Genomic DNA, 19,497 nt, shown 5'->3' with positions numbered 1-19,497 from the left:
TCACTCGGAGGCCAGCCCCCAGGGACCTCAGCTCACACAGATGTGAACCCCACAAGCTCCTCCTGGAAGTCACCTCACCTCTCTCTACTCTGAACTCCCATTCTTAAAGTCAGGGCTCTCCCTCTCCCTTTCCTCATGGCCATTTCACACCACTCTCCCTGAGCCACAATCTCAACACCACTTTTTCCCCCTCTCCTTTTTTTTTGAAAGATGTATTTATTATATGTAAGTACAAACCTCATTACGGATGGTTTTGAGCCACTATGTGGTTGCTGGGAATTGAACTTAGAACCTTTGGAAGAGCAGCCAGTGCTCTTAACCGCTGAGCCTTCTCTCTAGCCCACTTTTTTCTCTCCTTAAAGCAACCCCATGTTGCCTTTTCTCATTTCTAGTAAGTTAGACATCTGGTATGGAAGCAATGGGTATTGGGAGATTAATCCAGCAGGGACTGAGGTATGCAAACCCAGCAGGCTGTGGCAGTACACATCAGTTATCTCAGCTCCTGGGATATAAAAGCAGGACGGTCAGGTGTTCAAGGGCAGCCTCAGCTTCAGCTTCAACTTTGTAGAAAGTTTTAGGTCCTCCTGGCCTACTTGAGACCCAATCTCAAAAACAAACAAATGAATAAAAATCAGCCTAGATATGCTGCAGCCTAGGGAGTGACCTCACTGGGGCTTCCGGGGATGAAGAACAGACATGTACATAGAAAAGCTGGCGTCGGGTGGACTGTGTACCCTGGTGATGACACAACAGCCCAGAAGCTCAATACATTTATTGTGTACACCTGAGTCCTCCACGCAGGTTCATTGTATACAGCCGAATGAGATGGGTTTAAACTCATCTCCATAGAGGGTCTCTGTAGGTGAGCAGTCTAGGCTGTGAACATCCAGGAGCTGGGAGGAGGGAGGAGGGGAGGAAACTGAAGGAAGAGGGGATGAGGGAGGAGAGGGAAGGGGAGAGGGGAGGAGGGAGAAGGGAGGAGGGAGAGGAGGAGGGGACTGTGGTTGGTATATTCTGCACAAATTGACAACATCCTACATGGACCAGGGGAAGCATGACCTGACCTGAGCCTGACCTGGAGAAAGGCCTTGTCATGCCCCTGGGTCTGAGGCAATGGGATTCTTGCCATAGCTGTGCCCATGACAACACAAATTCAATTCTTTTTTTGGAGGGGGGCGGTTTCGAGACAGGGTTTCTCTGTATAGCTCTGGCTGTCCTGGAACTCACTCTGTAGACCAGGCTGGCCTCAAACTCAAAATCCGCCTCCCTCTGCCTCCCAAGTGCTGGGATTAAAGGTGTGCGCCACCACTGCCCAGCTACAAATTCAATTCTTCATCTAATGAGTCTCCTCTTACTTATATCCAGAGTGAGGGGCATCATGGAGGGTGGCTGCCATCTTGTCTGGAGCATTGGTCTCCGTCAAGCAGGGATCAGATGGACTGTACTCCCTGGTGGGGCTGCAAGCTGCCTCTAGAGGACAAGAGAAGATTTACTGGGGCACGTTGGGGATACGAGACCAAGAAGGCAGGAATGGGAGCAGGGTGAGCCACTCAGATTTGGGGACACCCAGGCTGGGGCAGCCATTGATGTCCTCTCCCCTCCCATCCCAGCAACAAAAGAGCATCTCAGCCATGGAGGGCGTGATGGAGGCGCTGTGCAAGTCTGCCAGCCTGTTTGAGGTCACGGTGCCAGACTACAAGCAGCTGAAGGCCTGCCACAGGGAGGTCCGCCTGCTGAAGGAGCTCTGGGACATGATCGTCATGGTGAGGCAGGCCAGGCCTTGTGGGATGGGGCTGGGGACTCTACAGGTAACAGAGTTGAGAGTAGAGTGTTACAGCCACTCTGTAGAGTGGCTGTAACAGAGAGGGCCTCTGAATATAAGAGTGAAGTGGCAGCTCTGTGCACCCTCACCTCCCTCCTCCTGCCCCGCCTACCTCCTGCCCTGCCCCTCTCCTGTCCCGCCTCCTTCCCCTCTGTTTCCTCTACCTGTCATTTTTCTCTTAACGTCCCTCCTATTTTAAAATGTATTTATCCCCTCCTATTCCTCCTAGTCCCCCAAGACTCCCTCTGACATTCTTCCAAGTAAACCCCCTCCTACTTCCATGTCTTTTTTTTTAATTTGGGGGGGGGGTGGCTTACTCTAGCAAGGGCAATTCACCAGTGACCATACCATTGAGAAATATGACTCCCCTCCCCTCACAGCCCATGATGGATTGTTGAAAGGCCAAGTCTCCTGTGGTCCTTGTGGGCCATGAGTTCCTAAGCGGAGTAGCTATCTCATGTCTGGGGGGAATGTACCAGCTGTGGTGCCACACCCCACAATCCCAGCTCCAGAGAAGGCAGAAACAGTAGGAAGTTCAAGGCAGGGTCAGCCTGGGCGACAAAGCAAGTTCCAAGCCAGCCTAAGCTACCCAGGAGTCCATTAGAGCCACCGTAGCAAAACAACACAGTCTGGAGCCCCAGCGATGGTGTGTCTTATGGTTCAGACCCAGGGACTCCAAAATTCAGGCAAACTTTGGCAGCAAATGAGAGCAGCATGCCCCTTGACAGAAACCTCTAAAGAGAGCCTCACCCAGGAGGTGGCATGTGCGTGAGCAGGCAGGGTGGCTCAGGAAAAGGCAGGGACAGTGAACCAGCCAGGACACTGTAAGATGATGCAGAGTCATCTCAGATCTGCCAGTGAGGCAGGGCCACTGAGTCCTGTGCAGCCGAAGGCATCAGGTCTCCAAGATGTTTTTGAACAACAGCACTTATTTGTCATGCTCTTGTTCCAGGCAGATGTGTATCAAAGGTAAGCTCACTAGTCCAGGCTATGTATCAGCATGAGTGACGAGGCGGGCAAAGAACACAGTAAGCCTGCCCGGCAGTGGTGGCGCACGCCTTTAATCCCAGCACTTGGGAGGCAGAGGCAGGCGGATTTCTGAGTTCGAGGCCAGCCTTATCTACAGAGTGAGTTCCAGGACAGCCAGGGCTACACAGAGAAACCATGTCTCAAAACAAAACAAAACAGACCGCAATGAGCCGAGTATTGGCAATCCGAGCTCCTACCTGGAAGTCTGGGCCTAGCTCACATGTCCTGGCCCGAGGCAAGTTATATGGTCATTCCCAAAAGGACAGCAAGCCAAATTGTGCCAAGCACTAGCAAGGCTCAGCATGGGCTTTACCAACCGACATCTTATCTGTTCACCTTCAACTGAAGCTTTCATGGCGCAGCTCTTGGCTCAGTCCTTTTACTAACGCACATCAGATTTCAGCTCCAACCGTCCGTCTCACCACTGGGCACATCCCCCTGTAAGAAATGGGTCTGGGGGCCTCAAAAAACCCAACAACCACACAGTCCAAATTATTTCAGCCAGGCAAAGTATTGAAGCATGTCAGCTCCATCAGGGGAGCACACTGAGCAAGGTCAGGTCCCCAGGAGCAGCCTTTATCCCAGGGGGAGGGAGTCCCGGCTTCCCTTGGAGAGGTCAGAGCTCCGCCTCCTGTTCTTCCAGAGTTGATTCAAAGTGGCACAGTTGCTAAGGAGATTGCAAGTGTGAGTTCAGGAAGTGCTGATCTGGAGGAATTTGATTTCTGCCCAGCAGCTTTTTAAATTTTTAATGGAGTTTGTCTTAATGTAACACTTTGAGTTTAAAAATAAGTACATTGTATCTTGTATCCCCATTAATAAGTACATTGGATCTCGTATCCCCACACCCTCCAGTAGCAGGTAGAACCCCCCCTTGCTGAGAGAGGGTGGGCAGCATGCTCTCCTGCTCTCGCTGCAGGTCAACACCAGCATCGACGACTGGAAGACCACCAAGTGGAAGGACATCAATGTGGAGCAGATGGACATTGACTGTAAGAAGTTTGCCAAGGACGTGAGGTCTTTGGACAAGGAGATGAAACCCTGGGATGCCTTCGTGGGACTGGACAACACCGTGAAAAACATGATCACGTCCCTGCGCGCTGTGAGCGAGCTGCAGAACCCCGCCATCCGTGACCGCCACTGGCAACAGCTCATGCAGGCCACTCAGGTACCTCCAAGAGGGAGGGAAGGCTGCTGGCAGGCAGGCAGCCATTAGTTGGGCTAGCCTGAGCTGCCCAAATGGTGGAGGTAAGGGCGTTGGTGCACGAGGTTGACCAAGCCAGGCATGGGCCATTTCTGTAACCAGGGCTCAGAGGTCAGAGAGTCTGTGCTTGCCTTCAACCCAGCTGGTATCTCTGTCTCTAAATTCTTTGATGGCTTCATAAAGGTATACAATGTAAAATCCTTTTCACACCCCCCAATTACTGTTCCTTACCCCTCCTACCCCCACCAGACCCTTTCTTCCTCTCAAGCCCCCTTTACTTTCATGTCTTTTTTGTCTGTCTGTTGGTTTCTTTGTTCTATTGTAGCTCACTGAGTTTAGCCAGGGGTACTTAGTCCTGGGTACATCCATGACTATGGGTTGGAGTTATTTAACTTGAGCGCAAGTAACTTACCAGTGGCCACACCACTAAAGAAAATGACTTTCCTTCCACCAGCAGCCATCAATCCCGGTGTGACATTGTGACCTCCTCTCCCACTGTGCCAGACATTTTACTGGCTTGATCTTGTGCAAGTCTTATGTATGATCACAACAACTGTGAGTTCGCAGGTGCAGCAGCCACACCACATCCAGAAGACTTTCTGTGGCACCCTTCCCATCCTCTCCTCTTGTGCTCTTCGAGACACACACACACACACACAAACACACACATACACACTCCCTTGGTGTTCTCAGAGCTTTGGAGGGGGTGATACAGATGTCTCACTTAGACTGTTTGACCATCAGTCCTTGTCAGCACATTGACCAGCCACAAGTCACCGTGCTATGCTAACCACTGCCAGCAGACGCTCTCCGGCTCAGGCAGAGAGTAGCACTCAACAGGTATTACCGTAAATATTTAGAAGGCAGCTTGATACTATGTCCATTTACCAAAACAAGAGAAGTTTCTTCCCTCTATGGCCCACGCCCTCCCAGCCAGGAACTGCTGCTGTAACAGGCATAGGTTTCCCCCTGGGGAGGTAGGCCTCAAATCCTGGCCAAACACAGTTGGTTACTTTGTAGCAATCACGCAACTGTTGCCCTAGCAGACACATCTGGTCTGGCAAGTTGGAATTTGCTAAGGATAGTCTTCACAGGCCCTGTGTGTTCTTTTCACACCAGGCCCCGGAAGTTCCAGCCCATCCAGTTGTGATTGTAACTGAGTATGCATATGGCATAGGAAGGCTGGAGACAATGAACTTGCCCCTCTGACCTCCTTTTGCATCCCAGCTCAACTCCTAGCACCCCCAAAACTCCAAGGATATTCCCCAGGCACCCATCCTGGCATGATGCACTGTACGAAAGGGTCGCAGCATTAGGAAGGCTGAGAACCAGGGCTCTAAGTGAATGTGTGTTCTGGTGGATACTTTTTACCAAACTCCAGAGGCTTCTGTGGTTACAGGTTTATAGAGAAAAGGGTGAGGCTTGGAGAAGGAATTGTCCTGAATCATGGAGTTCCTGGGTCACAAATCAAAGCTGGGCCCAGTGGCCAAGGCTGGGCTCAGAGGCCTGCATCCTGTCACAGCAGCACACCTGGACTCCAGTGAAAAGCCATGCCTGGTTTTTCCCTAGGTGAAATTTGAAATGTCAGAAGAGACCACCTTGGCAGATCTGCTACAGCTGAACCTCCACAAGTATGAGGACGAGGTCCGCAACATTGTAGACAAGGCTGTAAAGGAGTCCGGGATGGAGAAGGTAGGAGTCCAGGATGGAGAAGATAGGAGCCTGTTGCTGTCACGTGGTTCTTCTCCCCCAGAGGATCCTAGAGCTGGCTGATGGAATCGGTGGCTGTGAGGAGCTGACCTCAGACAGCCTCTGACTTGCTGGCTCGGGGGTTGGAGGGGTGGGGGTGAGGGGGTGTGCATCTAGTAGCCTTCCTTTGCCAGTTCAGGACAGAAAAATCATCTAATACCTGCAGAACTCAGTATCGCCAAATTACCCTGATCCTGGCTATTTTCTCCCCAGCACACAAGAGTAGGGCACCTTTTGCAGAGCCTAGCAGCTGTGTCTGCAGTGTGGCATAGGGACTCCTGTGTTCCCCCAGAGACCCATCTGTCTATCTGCCTACCTGTGGATAAGCCTTTAGGCTGCTTGCTACCTCTTGGCTCCTGAGCAGTGTGGGCGTGAGCACCCCAGCCTTGAGTCCCAGGAGCACTGAGCCCTCCCTGAGCCCACCACCCCAGATGCTCCCCACTTTCTTACTGCAGGGACAAAATAATTGAGGAAAAATTTAAAGATGACAGAAGGGGTTGTTCTGGCTTGCCTGAGGGGGACACAGTCCCCCACAGGGGAAGGCTTGTCAGCAGGAGTAGGAAGCTGCTGGTCACAGTGAATCCACAGTGAACGGGAAGTGGGGCAGTTCTATACACAGCCTCAAGTGATCCACTTCTTCCAGCTCCTAAACCTTCCCGAACTGCAGCACGAGGTAGCAGCCAAGTGCACAGGCACGGGAGCTGGTGGGGGAGCCGATCTTACACTCAGAACACTCCCTATGTCCGTTCCCCTGAAAGGTGCTGAAGACCCTGGACGTCACCTGGACTACCATGGAATTTGAGCACGAGTTACATCCACGGACAGGCACCATGATGCTCAAGTCTGACGAAGTGCTGGTGGAGACGCTGGAGGACAACCAGGTGCAGCTGCAGAACTTGATGATGTCCAAGTACCTGTCGCACTTCCTGAAGGAGGTGACCAGCTGGCAGCAGAAGCTGTCCACCGCAGACTCGGTCATCTCCATCTGGTTTGAGGTCCAAAGAACCTGGAGCCACCTAGAGAGCATCTTCATCGGCTCAGAAGACATCAGAGCCCAGCTACCAGAGGATTCTAAGCGCTTCGACGCCATCGACCAGGAATTCAAAGTGAGCTGGGACACTGGGTGTTCCCAGAAACGGCTGCTATGGGCAGCATAGACTTCAATCCTTCTGTCCTCCCTTCTCCCCCACCCCCAGGCTTTGATGGAGGATGCCGTGAAGACACCAAACGTGGTGGAAGCCACCAACAAACCGGGTCTCTATAACAAACTGGAGAAGCTGAAGATGAGGTGGGTCTCCTTCCCATATGTCCAGTTGAGGTGTTGATGGGACAGGTCATGTGCCACCTGCTGTGCAAAGGCACAGGTCACAGGCTAATAATATTCCATCCCTGAGGTGGATTAGGACACATACACACACACACACACACATAGTGTGATCAGAGCTGGAGGAGGACGGGGGCATCTGGAGATGAATAGGGTCTGTGGAGAAAAACTAGATGCTCTCAGTAAGCCAAGGGCATGGGCTGGCCAAGAGCCCTACAGAAAAGGACCCACCAGTCCCTTCACTACCTTCCCCTCTTTCCCCTCAGCTTGGCTGTGTGTGAAAAGGCGCTGGCTGAATATCTGGAGACCAAGAGGCTGGCGTTCCCACGCTTCTATTTTGTCTCCTCCGCCGATCTGCTTGATATTCTCTCCAACGGAAACGACCCGGTGGAGGTAGGCAGGAACGCAGTGGTGTAAACCCCTACACTTAGGAGCCCTGGCTGGAGGACAAGCTCACAATGCATACCATGGCTTTGGGCAAGTCACCTGACTCCACCCTGCTTGCCTCCTTCTATGGGATGGGTAAGAAGATGCGGAGGGGCGGGGGGGGTGTTCCGTGGATATCTGAAAGATACACTGACTGGTTCTCTGTGTGGCCTTCATGCCCTTTGCCCTGACACACACACCCTGGGATCTAGGAAGGCGTTTCCCCAGAGCTCCTAGGAAAGAGAGGTCAGTTCTCATCCACGCCTGTGGCTGCCTCCATTAACATCAGTCAAAGACAAGGAACAAATATTCCAAAGACAAAAGAGAAAGGATGGGGGTTGGGGGGGGGGTGGCTTAAAAGCACTCGAAGGAGCCCAGAGCTCCCAGCAACTCCAGGGTTCTTCCCCCAGGTGAGCCGCCACCTGTCCAAGCTCTTCGACAGCCTGTGTAAGCTCAAGTTCCGCCTTGACGCTAGTGGAAAGCCACTCAAGTTTGGGCTGGGGATGTACAGCAAGGAGGACGAGTTCGTGGACTTTGATAAGGAGTGTGACCTCTCCGGGCAGGTGAGCCTTGCAGGGGTGGGGCTGGCTGCACGCTGCCATGTGGTCATCCATCCGTCAAGGAGATGCTTGTGGGCCTCTTTTTATCTGATGTACCAGTGGAGGTCAGAGGACAACTTTCGGGAGTTGGTTCTCTCCTTCCACCGTGTGGGCCCCAGGGATTGAACTCATGTTTGCCAGGCTTGGCAGCAAGCACCTGGACCTGCTGAGCCATCTCACCGGCCCCAACTTTGTTATAGAATCTACAGCACACAGCCTTCCCGTAGTGTGTGGTGTGCATCTAATGGGCAAAGGAAGGAGGAAGAGGCAGGCTTGACGCATCTCTGAATTGTCACAGCTGGTGCAGAAGGGGGCTGTGCCACCTGAACAGGTTCCGAGCCCCTGTGCACAGGAAGTGGGCATGATGAATGAGTGGCTTCAGAGAAGCAATCTTGGGGCCCTGGTCCTCCTTCCAGCAAGCATGTCACCTACACTCGGGCTACCGGATCCTATCTAACGACAGCAAACTTCTCACTGGCTCTTCCCCCACCTCGCTGCCCGACCTCTGACCCAGCCACAGAGATGAACTGGCCATTAGCCTGAAGGAAAATGTGGCGGGGCAAACCAGAACCTCTCACTAGAGTCTGGGCACTAGGGAGGTCAGAGGGGCTGGATGGGGCTTAGCCTCCCATTGCCCCTCTCAGAGGGGCTCTGAGCAGCAGCAAGGTCCTTTCAGGGGAGTGACCACTAGAAAAGACAGCCTGCTCCCCAACCCAGGTGCAGCAGGGAGAGCTGGGCTCGGTCAGCTGTGGTGCTAGGGATGAGCCCAGCACCCCATGAGAGCGAGGTAGGCAGTCTCCCACCGAGATAGACTTCTCTGCATGGCTGCCTGCTCCCTTCTCCGACTTAGGGATAACTGTATACTCCACAAGCTTTTGCCAGGTGTCCCTGGCTTACTAAAGCAGCCTTTAGGTGGGGTCAGCTTTGGGGGCTTTTTAAAAACTTTATCCTAGCCGGACAATGGTGGTGCATGCCTTTAATCCCAGCACTCGGGAGGCAGAGGCAGGCAGATCTCTGAGTTCAAGGCCAGCCTGGTCTACAGAGTGAGTTCCAGGACAGCCAGGGCTATACAGAGAAACCCTGTCTCAAAAAACCAAAAAAAAAAGATTATTCACTTGGGGCAGTGGTGGCTCACGCCTTTAATCCCAGCACTTGGGAGGCAGAGGCAGGCAGATCTCTGAGTTCAAGGCCAGCCTGGTCTACAGAGTGAGTTCCAGGACAGCCAGGGCTATACAGAGAAACCCTGTCTCAGGGAGGAAAAAAAAAAAAACTTTATCCTAGTGTGTGTGTGTGTGTGTGTGTGTGTGTATGTGGGGGGGGGACACTCGCATGGAGGTTAGAGGACAATTTTGTGGACATGATTCTCTCCTTCCATCTTATGGGGATTCTGTGTATCGAACCTAAGTCATCAGTCTCACACCACAAATGCCTTTACCCACTGAGGCATCTCGTTGGCTCCGGTGAGTCGTCTGCTACTGCTCTGTGGGAAACATTAGCATCTCTGTCCCTGACGCTGGACGGAGCTTCCAAGTTCTTGGCATCTTGTTTAAAGAGTTGAAGCTCACACAAGTGATAAAAACAGCGAGTGGGCAGAGGAGAGACTATTTAGAGGCAAAGCGAAGGAATAGAGCAGACACACAGGGGCAGTGGGCACTAAAATAAGTGGCTCAGAGTTCTGGCTGGGTCCCAACACTGTTTCTGCGGATCCAGGTGGAGGAGGTTGGTAATCCCGGACTTGGAACATGTGCGTGCCCGATCGTGCAAACCCACGAGATGGCTCATAGGGGATTTTCCTGGAGAGTTGACTCGGGATCCATTCTGCCTCTCTCCCCATGTACCCAAAGCTGGTCCACACTGGGCTGGCTCACTGCTTCTGGATCTGGGGTGCTTGCTTGGTCCCCAGAAGGAAGCTACTGGGTAGCCATAGATCAGAGCGATGGTGGCTTTGTTTAGAGAGGGGTGTGGGTGAAGCTCAGCGCAGGTAGAGATCCCAGGTGGCCAGCTTCTTTGTTGGGAAAGGACTGGGCAGAGGTCAGGACAGGGAGGGTGGCTCCGCCTGCCCGCCAAGCTCACCTGCTTCAGGCGTACCAGTCACTGCGATGAGCTATGCCTGTGAGGTCAGTGTGAGGTCTTCCCCCAGGTGGAAGTGTGGCTGAATCGAGTGCTGGACCGAATGCGCGCCACGTTGCGCCACGAAATTCCAGAAGCCGTGGTGACTTACGAGGAGAAACCGAGGGAACAATGGATCTTTGACTACCCGGCCCAGGTCTGGAACGGATGCGGGACCACAGCAGTGTGGCTCTGGGCCCTGGCTCTGGGCTCTTGTCTGTTGGGAATGGGGTTAACTGTATAATGCAAGCTCATTTAAAAGAAATTTCCCTTTATTTTATGTGTATGGGTGTTTTGCCTGTGTGTATGTGTACCACGTGTGCAATGCCCACAGTGTCCAGGAACTGAAATTAAAGATGGTTGTGCGCATCCGGGGGAGGGGTGGGCAGTAAACCCAGGTGCTCTGGAAAAGCAGCCAGTGCTCTTAACCGCAGAGCTGTCTGTCCAGCCTCATGGCCTTGTCTTTTTTCCTGGGGGTGGGGATGAAAGTGGGGGTTCAAGACGGTTTCTCTGTGTAGCCCTGGCTTTCCCAGAACTTGTTCTGTAGACTAGGCTGGCCTCAAACTAAAAGAGATCTACCTGCCTCTGCCTCCCGAGTGCTGGGATTAAAGGTGTGTGCCACCACACCTGGCTATGACCTCATCTTACTGTCCGTAAAGAACAGTTTCTTCTGGGTGGTTTCCAGGTGGCGCTGACATGCACGCAGATCTGGTGGACGACCGAGGTGGGCCTGGCGTTCGCAAGGCTGGAGGAAGGCTACGAAAACGCCATCAAAGACTACAACAAAAAGCAGGTTTGGAGGCTCTGGGCCCCACACGGCCAGGCAGTAGCCAGAAGCCCCCTGTCTTGATGAGGGTGCCTATTGCTGAGATAAAAACCACCATGACCTAAACCAACTTGGAGGGGAAAGGGTTTATCACAGGCGCAGCTCACAACTGTAGTCCATCCTCCAGGAAGTCAGGGCAGGAACCTGGAGGCAGGAACTGAAGCAGAGGCCACCGAGGATCGGAGGATCATTGCTTACTGGCTTGCTCCTCAAGGCTTGCTCAGCCTGTTTTCTTATGCAGCCCAGCATCCTCAGCCCAGGCTAGGCCCCACCCACAGCAGACTGAGCCTTCTCCCATCAATCACTAATTAATTAAGGGAATGAATCACAGGCTTGCCCACAGGCTGATCTGGTGGGGGCATTTTCTCAGTTGAGGCTCTCTCTCTCTCTGAAACGACTGTAACTTGTGTCAAACTGACCTAGAAGTAGGCAGTTCAGGTCCCCCTCTCCAAGGTGAAGCTGTGTTCACTGTCCGTGTGGGTCATAAACTGTCCTGTAACAGTACAAGTGTCATCGTCACCAATACAGAACTCCTTCTACAGTGAACAACTTGCTGGGTTCAAGCCTCAGAACCCTTCTACAGTGTGTCCCCAGAAATCAGACGCCAAAACTGTATTCTTTTTTTTTTTTTACAATCCCCACCCCCCTCTGTCTCTTCTGTCTCTCTTTGTGTGTGTATACATGTGCATTTCGTGTGCATGAGATCAGAAGACAACCTGTGTGTGTGGGGGGGGGGGGGTCAATTCTTTGCTTCCCGTGAATGGAACTGGGGTTGTCCGGCTGGAGGGCAGGCACCTTCATCCGCTGAGTGCTTTCTTTCCCTTGAGACTCTTGGTTAAATCTTAGAAGATGAGTGTGTGAGTTTGTGAGTGTGTGTCCATGCGCATGAACCGTGGGTGGTTTCTCAGGAAACTTAATTTGAGGTCAGGGTCGGAAGCTTTCCCATTAGGCCAGGTTGGCCCCCGGGAGCCCTAGAGATCCTCCTGTGTCTGCCCCCCGAGGGGTGTTGGGATTACAAGCAAGATGCCTCCTTACTTACACGGGTCTTGGGGATCGAAGCCAGGTCCTTGTGCTTACAAAGACAGCACTCCACTGGCTGTGCCATCGATCGTGCGATTGTCTCCTGTAGCTTCAGAGCCTCCCTGCACGTGTGGCCTGATTACAGGCAGCTGTTTTTACTGAACGGACAGGCTCGCTCTTCTAAGGGCTCCATAGTGTCCCCACCTGGGAGGAGAGGAACTTTTCTGGAGGTTTTGTTTTGGTTTTTGGTTTTTGGTTTTTGGTTTTTGGTTTTTTTCCATTGTGGTAAACAAGGGCTGTGATCTTGCACATGCGCGCACACACACACACAAGCGCATGCACACGCGTCATTCTCTGTGGACCCCGACAGCCTGGGAGTCTGGCCCAGTGAGCTCCGCCCCAGCACAGGTGCCCCCCCCCCCACTCTCTCTCTGCAGATCAGCCAGCTGAATGCGCTCATCACTCTGCTCATTGGAAATCTCAGCGCTGGCGACAGGATGAAGATCATGACCATCTGCACCATCGATGTGCACGCCCGCGATGTGGTGGCCAAGATGATCACCGCTAAGGCAGGAGCACCCACCTGTGCCCCAGGCGCTGGGGAGGCAGGAGAACCCAGGGTGGTGGGAAGGGCTGGGAACCCAAACACTCAAGAACTCCAATGTTGACAACCTTCTCTTCCCAGGGTGGTGACTGAGGGTTAGGGCCGTCCTCTACACACACACACACAATCCGTGGGGGTCAGATGAGTGGACTGTCAGAAGTTTCCATTCTTGTGTGTGTGTTCTTATGTGCGCAGGCGCATGTGCACGTATGTGTGGATACATGTGGCGGCCTGAGGATGACCTTAAATGGGGCCCCTCAGGTGCCATCCACCTTCCTTTTTGGAGACAGGCTCTCACATTGGCCTGGAACTCAGGCCCAGCCCGCACCACCACACCCCACACTCCACAACCCCTCCTACCTCATCTTCACTTCCTCAGCCCTGGAATTGCAAGCACCTGCTGTCACTGGATGACTGGCACACCACATGGGTTCTGAGGATTGAACTCAGCAAGTTGTTTGCTGCCTGGGCCAGCCCCCAACCCTGGAAGCCCCTATCTGTAGCAGGCTGCGGCTAGGGGTATTGAAAGAGTCGTGTACCCGACGGAGGGGAGACCCCCCGGGACCGGCCTGGAACCAAGACCCTTGGGTTCCTGCTGCAGGTGGAGAGCTCGCAGGCCTTCACCTGGCAGTCGCAGCTTCGACACCGCTGGGACGAGGAAAAGAAGCACTGCTTCGCCAACATCTGTGACGCCCAGATCAAATACTCCTATGAGTACCTGGGCAACACGCCTCGGCTGGTCATCACCCCACTCACAGACAGGTGGGGACCACCTACAGCCCAATACCCTGCCCCCTCCCCACACAACCCCCCCCCCGGCTCTGCAGCTAGAAGAGCCCACGTTCATTTGGTGGGGAGGTCCTGTGTTGTAGACGTTTGTAATCCTGACCTGGAGTTTCTACCCTGCTTTTGACCATTTAGTTCCCGGATAAAAGACACACATGACCGACCTTTATATTTACAATAAGCCTTAAAACAGCACAAGAGCTGGGCAGATACCTACCCTCTATGCTGTTAGAATCTACTTTCCTATGGATAACCCTGAGTTATTACTATGTTATCTGGGCTGCTCTTAACTCCAATTGGTCAGCCCTCAGGGCCACCTTTTTTTATGGTTCGCCTAACCCATAGTGGCTTCCTCCTCCTCCTGTTCCTCCTCCTTCTCCTCCCTCCCCCTCCCTCCTCCTCCTATTCATCTCCTCTGACCCCAAACCTGGAAAACCTAAACCCCACCTATGTCTCTTCTACCCGCTATTGAATGTTGGCATCTTTATTTACCAATCAGAAATAACTTGGGGCCAGGTCACAGATCTACATGCAGACTTCATGTCTTGGGGGTCCCACTTAGCATTACAGCAGACAGCAAGACCAAGCCTCAACAGCCCTATTTTCCAATCCAGCCCAGTTGCCAGGCAGGAGCCCTGCTTTAGGCTAAGCTCTTGGTCCATCACTAGCTGTGTCCCCAGGAAGTGGCTTCACCTCCCTGAGGTCTGCAGAACAGGGAGAGAGCTACAGGAACCCTCATGAGTGTGCGGGGATTGGATCAATTACAAGATAATAAAACCACTCAGCTCAGAGGCTGCCCAAGACACCCTCAGCATGTGTCTGACGAGTCCCCAGAGTCTGGTCCCCAAACCCACAGGAGGGCCATGTCTTGCACCCACCCCTATCCCTCAGCACAGTGATCCACCCCCCACACACACACATGCACACATACACACAGCTCTGACTTTGGTCCCTCCGGGCCCGAGTGAGTACAGCGGCCCCACAGTAAGCCAAGCAGAGCACAGTGGGGTGTGGGTCATAGGGTCACAGTACCCCAGGTGAATCAAGGTCCTCTGCAGGTGCTACATCACGCTCACGCAGTCCCTCCACCTGATCATGGGCGGAGCCCCTGCAGGCCCCGCTGGCACGGGCAAGACGGAGACAACCAAGGACCTGGGCAGAGCCCTGGGCACCATGGTGTATGTCTTCAACTGCTCAGAGCAGATGGACTACAAGGTACGTGGCCAGGGCTGCGGGTCCCCACCCAAGAGCATGTGCACCCAGAGTACCCACTAGCACTCCCTTGTGGAGGTAGAGGTCCCGGCAGTTCCATGACTGTCCCCTATGAATAGAGACACACACACAGGTAGGAGTACCTGATTGGCGTTCAGTGTGGGGTTAGGGTGAAAGTAGTGGCCACCAGGTGAACTCCGAAGGGGACAAGGACAGGTCCATCAGCTGCAGGGTCACGTCTTCTCAGAGGACTAAACAGGAGGGGAGGGACTCGGACAGTAACAGTCCCAGCATAAAAGGGAGGAGTTGGGGTGCCCTCCCGTTGGACAAGCCCCACAGCCTAGTGGTCCCATCCTGAGGCTGAGGACAGTGGCCAAGACCCCTGCTGACTGAAGGTCATACCAGCATGTCCCCCTCAGGGGCCCTAGAAAAGTGAAGTCTATTGATCCTAGAAGGACTTCTGTGTGAGCTCCATGGGTGTGTTGCTGACCCTGCAGGGAACAAAATGGCATAGTCACATGGAAAGATCTTCCTGGAGCCCCAGCACACCTCAGAGGATCCCCTTCTCCATGTGCATAAAATGAGAAGACAGGGGTAGGGATTGGGGGATTTCTTAGCCTGATGTTCGCTTAGAAAAAACGCTGGGACCCTGCGGGTCAGGTATACAAGGGCGCTGTCTCCAGACACCTGCTTCCTGCAGGCCTCTGGGGGCCACTCCCTCTCTCTAATCTGACTTTCCCTTTGTAGTCCTGTGGAAACATCTACAAGGGCCTGGCACAGACAGGAGCCTGGGGTTGCTTTGACGAGTTTAACCGGATCTCGGTGGAGGTCTTGTCTGTGATTGCTGTACAGGTAGGGGCCCTTCTGCTCAGTCTCTGGGTCAGTGGGGGACCTGGAGTTGTGCCCAGTTTTCCTGGCATCTCTGTCACCAGAGACCCTCCTGTCTGACCACCCCAACAGCCAAGCCCTGGGCAGGGAGGTGACACAGTGAAGTCTCAGATGCCCTGCCCTGGCTCCCAGGGGCCCTTACACACAGCGGGGACAGTAAGGGTCAGATACAGGGAGGTATAACTGATTCAGCTTGGGGATGCTAACATACAAAGCTACTTTGGGTGTGGTAGCTCATGCCTATAACCCCTGCCACTTTGTGATATGAACCCAGGAGGACTGCCACAAGTTCAAGGCCAGACTGGTCTATAGAACAAACTCTAGGTTAGTCAGGACTATGGATTAAGACTTTGTTTCGTAAGACAGAGAAGGGAGAAGGGGAGAGAGAGAATATTTGATAACCCTTAGTTGGCTTTGAGATTGTACTGTTTGCCAGCAAACTAGACCAAAATGGTACAGAATGTCCAACGACCCTCCCTCTGCCACACACACACACACACACACACACACACGCACACACACACACACCAGCAGGCTGTATTTATAGTCTCGAGGAAAGGAAGTGCAGAATACAGACAGCTGGATTGATCACAGCTGCTCTGCCTTATCTGAACACGGTTTGAACAGTTGGCTGCCTGCAACCAGCTGGAACTCAGCTGTGGGCTTCAAGAACTAAGTTACAATATCTCCATGCATCAGTTGGCTTTCATTAGATAATCCATGTAAGGAGAAACCCTTCCCCAAGCTGGAGCTCTGTGCCGAGGTGGCCTCAGGCCAGTCAGGTGAACTTGACAGAAGAGAATGAAGCACTGTGGGCTTTGAAGAACACGGCAGTATCTCAGTATAAACGAACCAGACCAGAGCGGATGGGGAAGGAGTGGTTGTGTGTCCAGGGGATTCCCTAACCCGGCACAGAACAGCAATGGGGAATCCAAGGCAAAGGGGGTACAGGGTGGGGGCCATGTCAATACCCCAAGCTTTTAAACTCACCTGCAGGGCTCTGTGTTTCAAACAGGAGCCCCAGCAGTCCTGGTGCCCGACAGGCTGGATAGACAACGGGCTCTGAGGTCCTCCAAGGCTGGCCTCCAATCTCAGATCAGCTTGAGACCCCACCTGCAGAGTCCTAGGCCAAGGCCCGACTTTGGAGGTCCTCATGAACCCGGCCTAGCCACTTGCCCCAAACCCAGACAGTGAAAATAGGAATGATGGGTAACGGGGAAAGGAAGGTGGTTCCCAGGAAGATGAGGAACAGTGTTCTGGGGGGTGGGGGTGCGGGTCAGGGGAGTGTTAGCAAGAGTTCCAAGGCTACACAGGAAGGGTGCTGGGTACACACACCTAAGCACTAGTGCGCAGTGATGTCCCTAGCATAGAAGTGCCCACCAAAGAGAGTCTAAGAAAGGTTGAGGTGACCAGCTCTCAATCTGCTGTCCCTTACAGGCCTGTTCACCAAGAGCTAAGTCAGTACATTGTAGCGGAAGCAGCATTGTAGCAGAAACATCTGCTACTCTTGCTGGAATTTCAGTAGGAAAAACCAGTAGGGGTGGGGGTGGGGGTGGGGGCAGGGTTCCTGACCACCCAGGTGGAGAGGAGATGCAGGGGTGAAAGGACCCACAGCCTGGGGGAAACCTCACCTCTAGCGCTCTTATCAGCCCCCCTCCCACTCCCCAATCTGAGAAGGGCCAACTGAGTTTGCCAAGGTGATAGCCACGCCTCCACCCTATCTTCCCAGGGTCAGTCACACACCCCTGACTCTTTGACTCAGTATACACTCCCAAGTCATGGGACAAACCCTAGGATGTTCCATGGCACCTGTTTGATGATCTGAACATTTGTGGACACAAAAGAGCAGGGACCAAAATGCTTGGAAGGTCCTAGCAGCAGGAGATGCCCCCAAATTCCTGCCCTCTAGTCCTGCCCAGGTGTGAGCCCTGTGGGCTACAGACTGGGAGGGAAACCCAGCATGACCCAGAGTCACCTACCAAGTCCAGGCGAGCAAGCTGTGCGCTGGGGGGAAATTAAAAAAAAAAAAAAAAAAAAATCCCATGACTGAGAGATTTCAGTCACGAGCCTGGAGCGCCCCCCAGTGGTGATCTTACAGTTTGCCGCTACCTTCCTTTGGTTCCTCTAAAATCCCAAGCAGAGACCAGATTCCACCATCCTGGTAAGCAGGAGGTGGCCCCAGAGACTCTTGGATGCAGAGTGGCCACTAACAGGACCCTTGTGGGTTCTTGTCAGAGAGTGGACAGAATTTAGCCAGGGTCACGGCCAGAGGACACTCCTGAGACAAAAGCCCAGCTGAGGCCGGCTGTATAACACCACAAACAACAAAATCACAGCGGTGGAGGGCAATGACAGAGTGAAGGCCACTGCTAATTCACAGCCACCACACACTGTAACTGGCACAGGGGCACGGGGGTGGGCCGACAACCCAGCCAATAAAATGCTTACCACACAAACCCACCGGCCTGAGCTCGGCTCCCAAAACCCAAATAAAAAGCCAGATGTGGGCACTGGAGAGATGGCTTTGGGGTTAAGGGCACCAGTTTCTTTCCGAGGACCTGGGTTTGCTTCCTGACACCCATGCCAGGTGACTCCTAGCTCCAGGGGATTCCGCAGCCTCTGTGGCCTCCTCAGGCAGCCAAACACATGGGCATACAGACGAAAGCACACACATAAATCTTTTCCTTAAAGAGGGAGAAAAGCCAGGTGCTGCCAGGCCTTTAATCCCAGAACTCAGAAGGCAGGGGCAGATGGGTCTCTGCGAACTCAAGGCCAGCCAGGGCTACATAGTGAAGACCTGTTTCAAAACACAAAGCCAGATGCCAGATGTGTAATTCCAGCACCATGGAGGGGGAGACAGAAGGACCCCTGGGGCTCTCTGACCAGCCAGTTGGTGAGTTCCGAATTCAACGAGAGACCCTGTCTCAAAAAAGTGTAGAGCAATAGAGGAAGACACTGTTGCTGTCCAGATTTTGCATATGTTCATACCCACACATATGTGCACACATTTGCACACACAAATGGTTACATTTTAATGTGTGTGTGTACCAACTGCCTAGGTAAAGTGTGTCCAAGATGCAATTCGGGCCAAGAAAAAGAAGTTTAACTTCCTGGGAGAGATAATAAGCCTTGTCCCCACTGTGGGCATCTTTATCACCATGAATCCTGGCTACGCCGGGCGCACGGAGCTGCCGGAGAACTTGAAGGCCCTATTCAGGTGACAGAGGAGGGACCCGGCAGTGTCCCAGGCTGAGGAGTTAGTGGAAGAGGCAGAAGACCCCAAGGCTAGCAGCTCCCAAGATGGAGTAGGGCTAACAGGACAGCAGGCAGGCCCTGGCTCCCCAAGTGGGGGCGGTCCACAGCCGAGACACTGGCTGTTCTACTTAAGGAGTCTCAGAGGAGTCGGAGCAGGCATGGGGCCTGGAGCTTCGTGAGCTGGGTGTGTGGATGGATGGGGGAGGCTGGAACCCGGTTTCATGTACCCTGAAGGTTGACTGGCAGGGACACATGGCCCAGAGGAAGAGGGGCAGCTGGCTGCTGAGGAGCCAGGGAGGTGAAAGCAGGAGAGACAGCTGCTCTGTCACTTCTCAGGCCCTGTGCCATGGTGGTCCCTGACTTCGAGTTGATCTGTGAGATCATGCTTGTGGCCGAGGGCTTCCTGGATGCTCGCCTCCTGGCCCGGAAGTTCATCACCCTCTACACCCTGTGCAAAGAGCTGCTCTCTAAGCAGGTGTGTTCTTCCAGCCCCTAGGGCTCTTGGCCCAACCTCGGCTGGGAGTGGGGGTGGGGGAATCCATGCTTATATCTCTGCCCCTCCCTAGCCCCAAGATGAACTCTGAGCCTGACAGTGCCAGATGACCACAGTCAGACAACAGCAAGTTCACATCCGAGTTCCCACTCCC

At 53.5% G+C, this 19,497-nt stretch overlaps 1 protein-coding gene across 2 annotated transcripts in view; it reads left to right on the top strand.

The window, feature by feature from the left end:
- Positions 1 to 19,497, top strand: part of Dnah17 (dynein axonemal heavy chain 17) — a 111,581-nt gene that overhangs the window by 32,847 nt on the left and 59,237 nt on the right. For both annotated transcript variants that reach the window (XM_021175677.2, XM_021175676.2), the window contains 15 exons: positions 1,611 to 1,763; positions 3,768 to 4,016; positions 5,622 to 5,744; positions 6,560 to 6,907; positions 6,998 to 7,089; positions 7,392 to 7,518; positions 7,962 to 8,114; positions 10,291 to 10,416; positions 10,945 to 11,052; positions 12,543 to 12,674; positions 13,311 to 13,471; positions 14,554 to 14,710; positions 15,455 to 15,559; positions 18,655 to 18,812; positions 19,187 to 19,325. In XM_021175677.2, the coding sequence (XP_021031336.1) occupies positions 1,611 to 1,763; positions 3,768 to 4,016; positions 5,622 to 5,744; positions 6,560 to 6,907; positions 6,998 to 7,089; positions 7,392 to 7,518; positions 7,962 to 8,114; positions 10,291 to 10,416; positions 10,945 to 11,052; positions 12,543 to 12,674; positions 13,311 to 13,471; positions 14,554 to 14,710; positions 15,455 to 15,559; positions 18,655 to 18,812; positions 19,187 to 19,325 (2,331 nt within the window). The remainder of the gene's footprint in view (positions 1 to 1,610; positions 1,764 to 3,767; positions 4,017 to 5,621; positions 5,745 to 6,559; positions 6,908 to 6,997; positions 7,090 to 7,391; positions 7,519 to 7,961; positions 8,115 to 10,290; positions 10,417 to 10,944; positions 11,053 to 12,542; positions 12,675 to 13,310; positions 13,472 to 14,553; positions 14,711 to 15,454; positions 15,560 to 18,654; positions 18,813 to 19,186; positions 19,326 to 19,497) is intronic.

Source organism: Mus caroli, chromosome 11 (genome assembly GCF_900094665.2).
Source record: "Mus caroli chromosome 11, CAROLI_EIJ_v1.1, whole genome shotgun sequence".
NCBI lineage: Eukaryota > Metazoa > Chordata > Mammalia > Rodentia > Muridae > Mus > Mus caroli.
The sequence above is the reverse complement of the archived record's forward strand: the minus strand, read 5'-3'. Positions and strand labels throughout refer to the sequence as shown.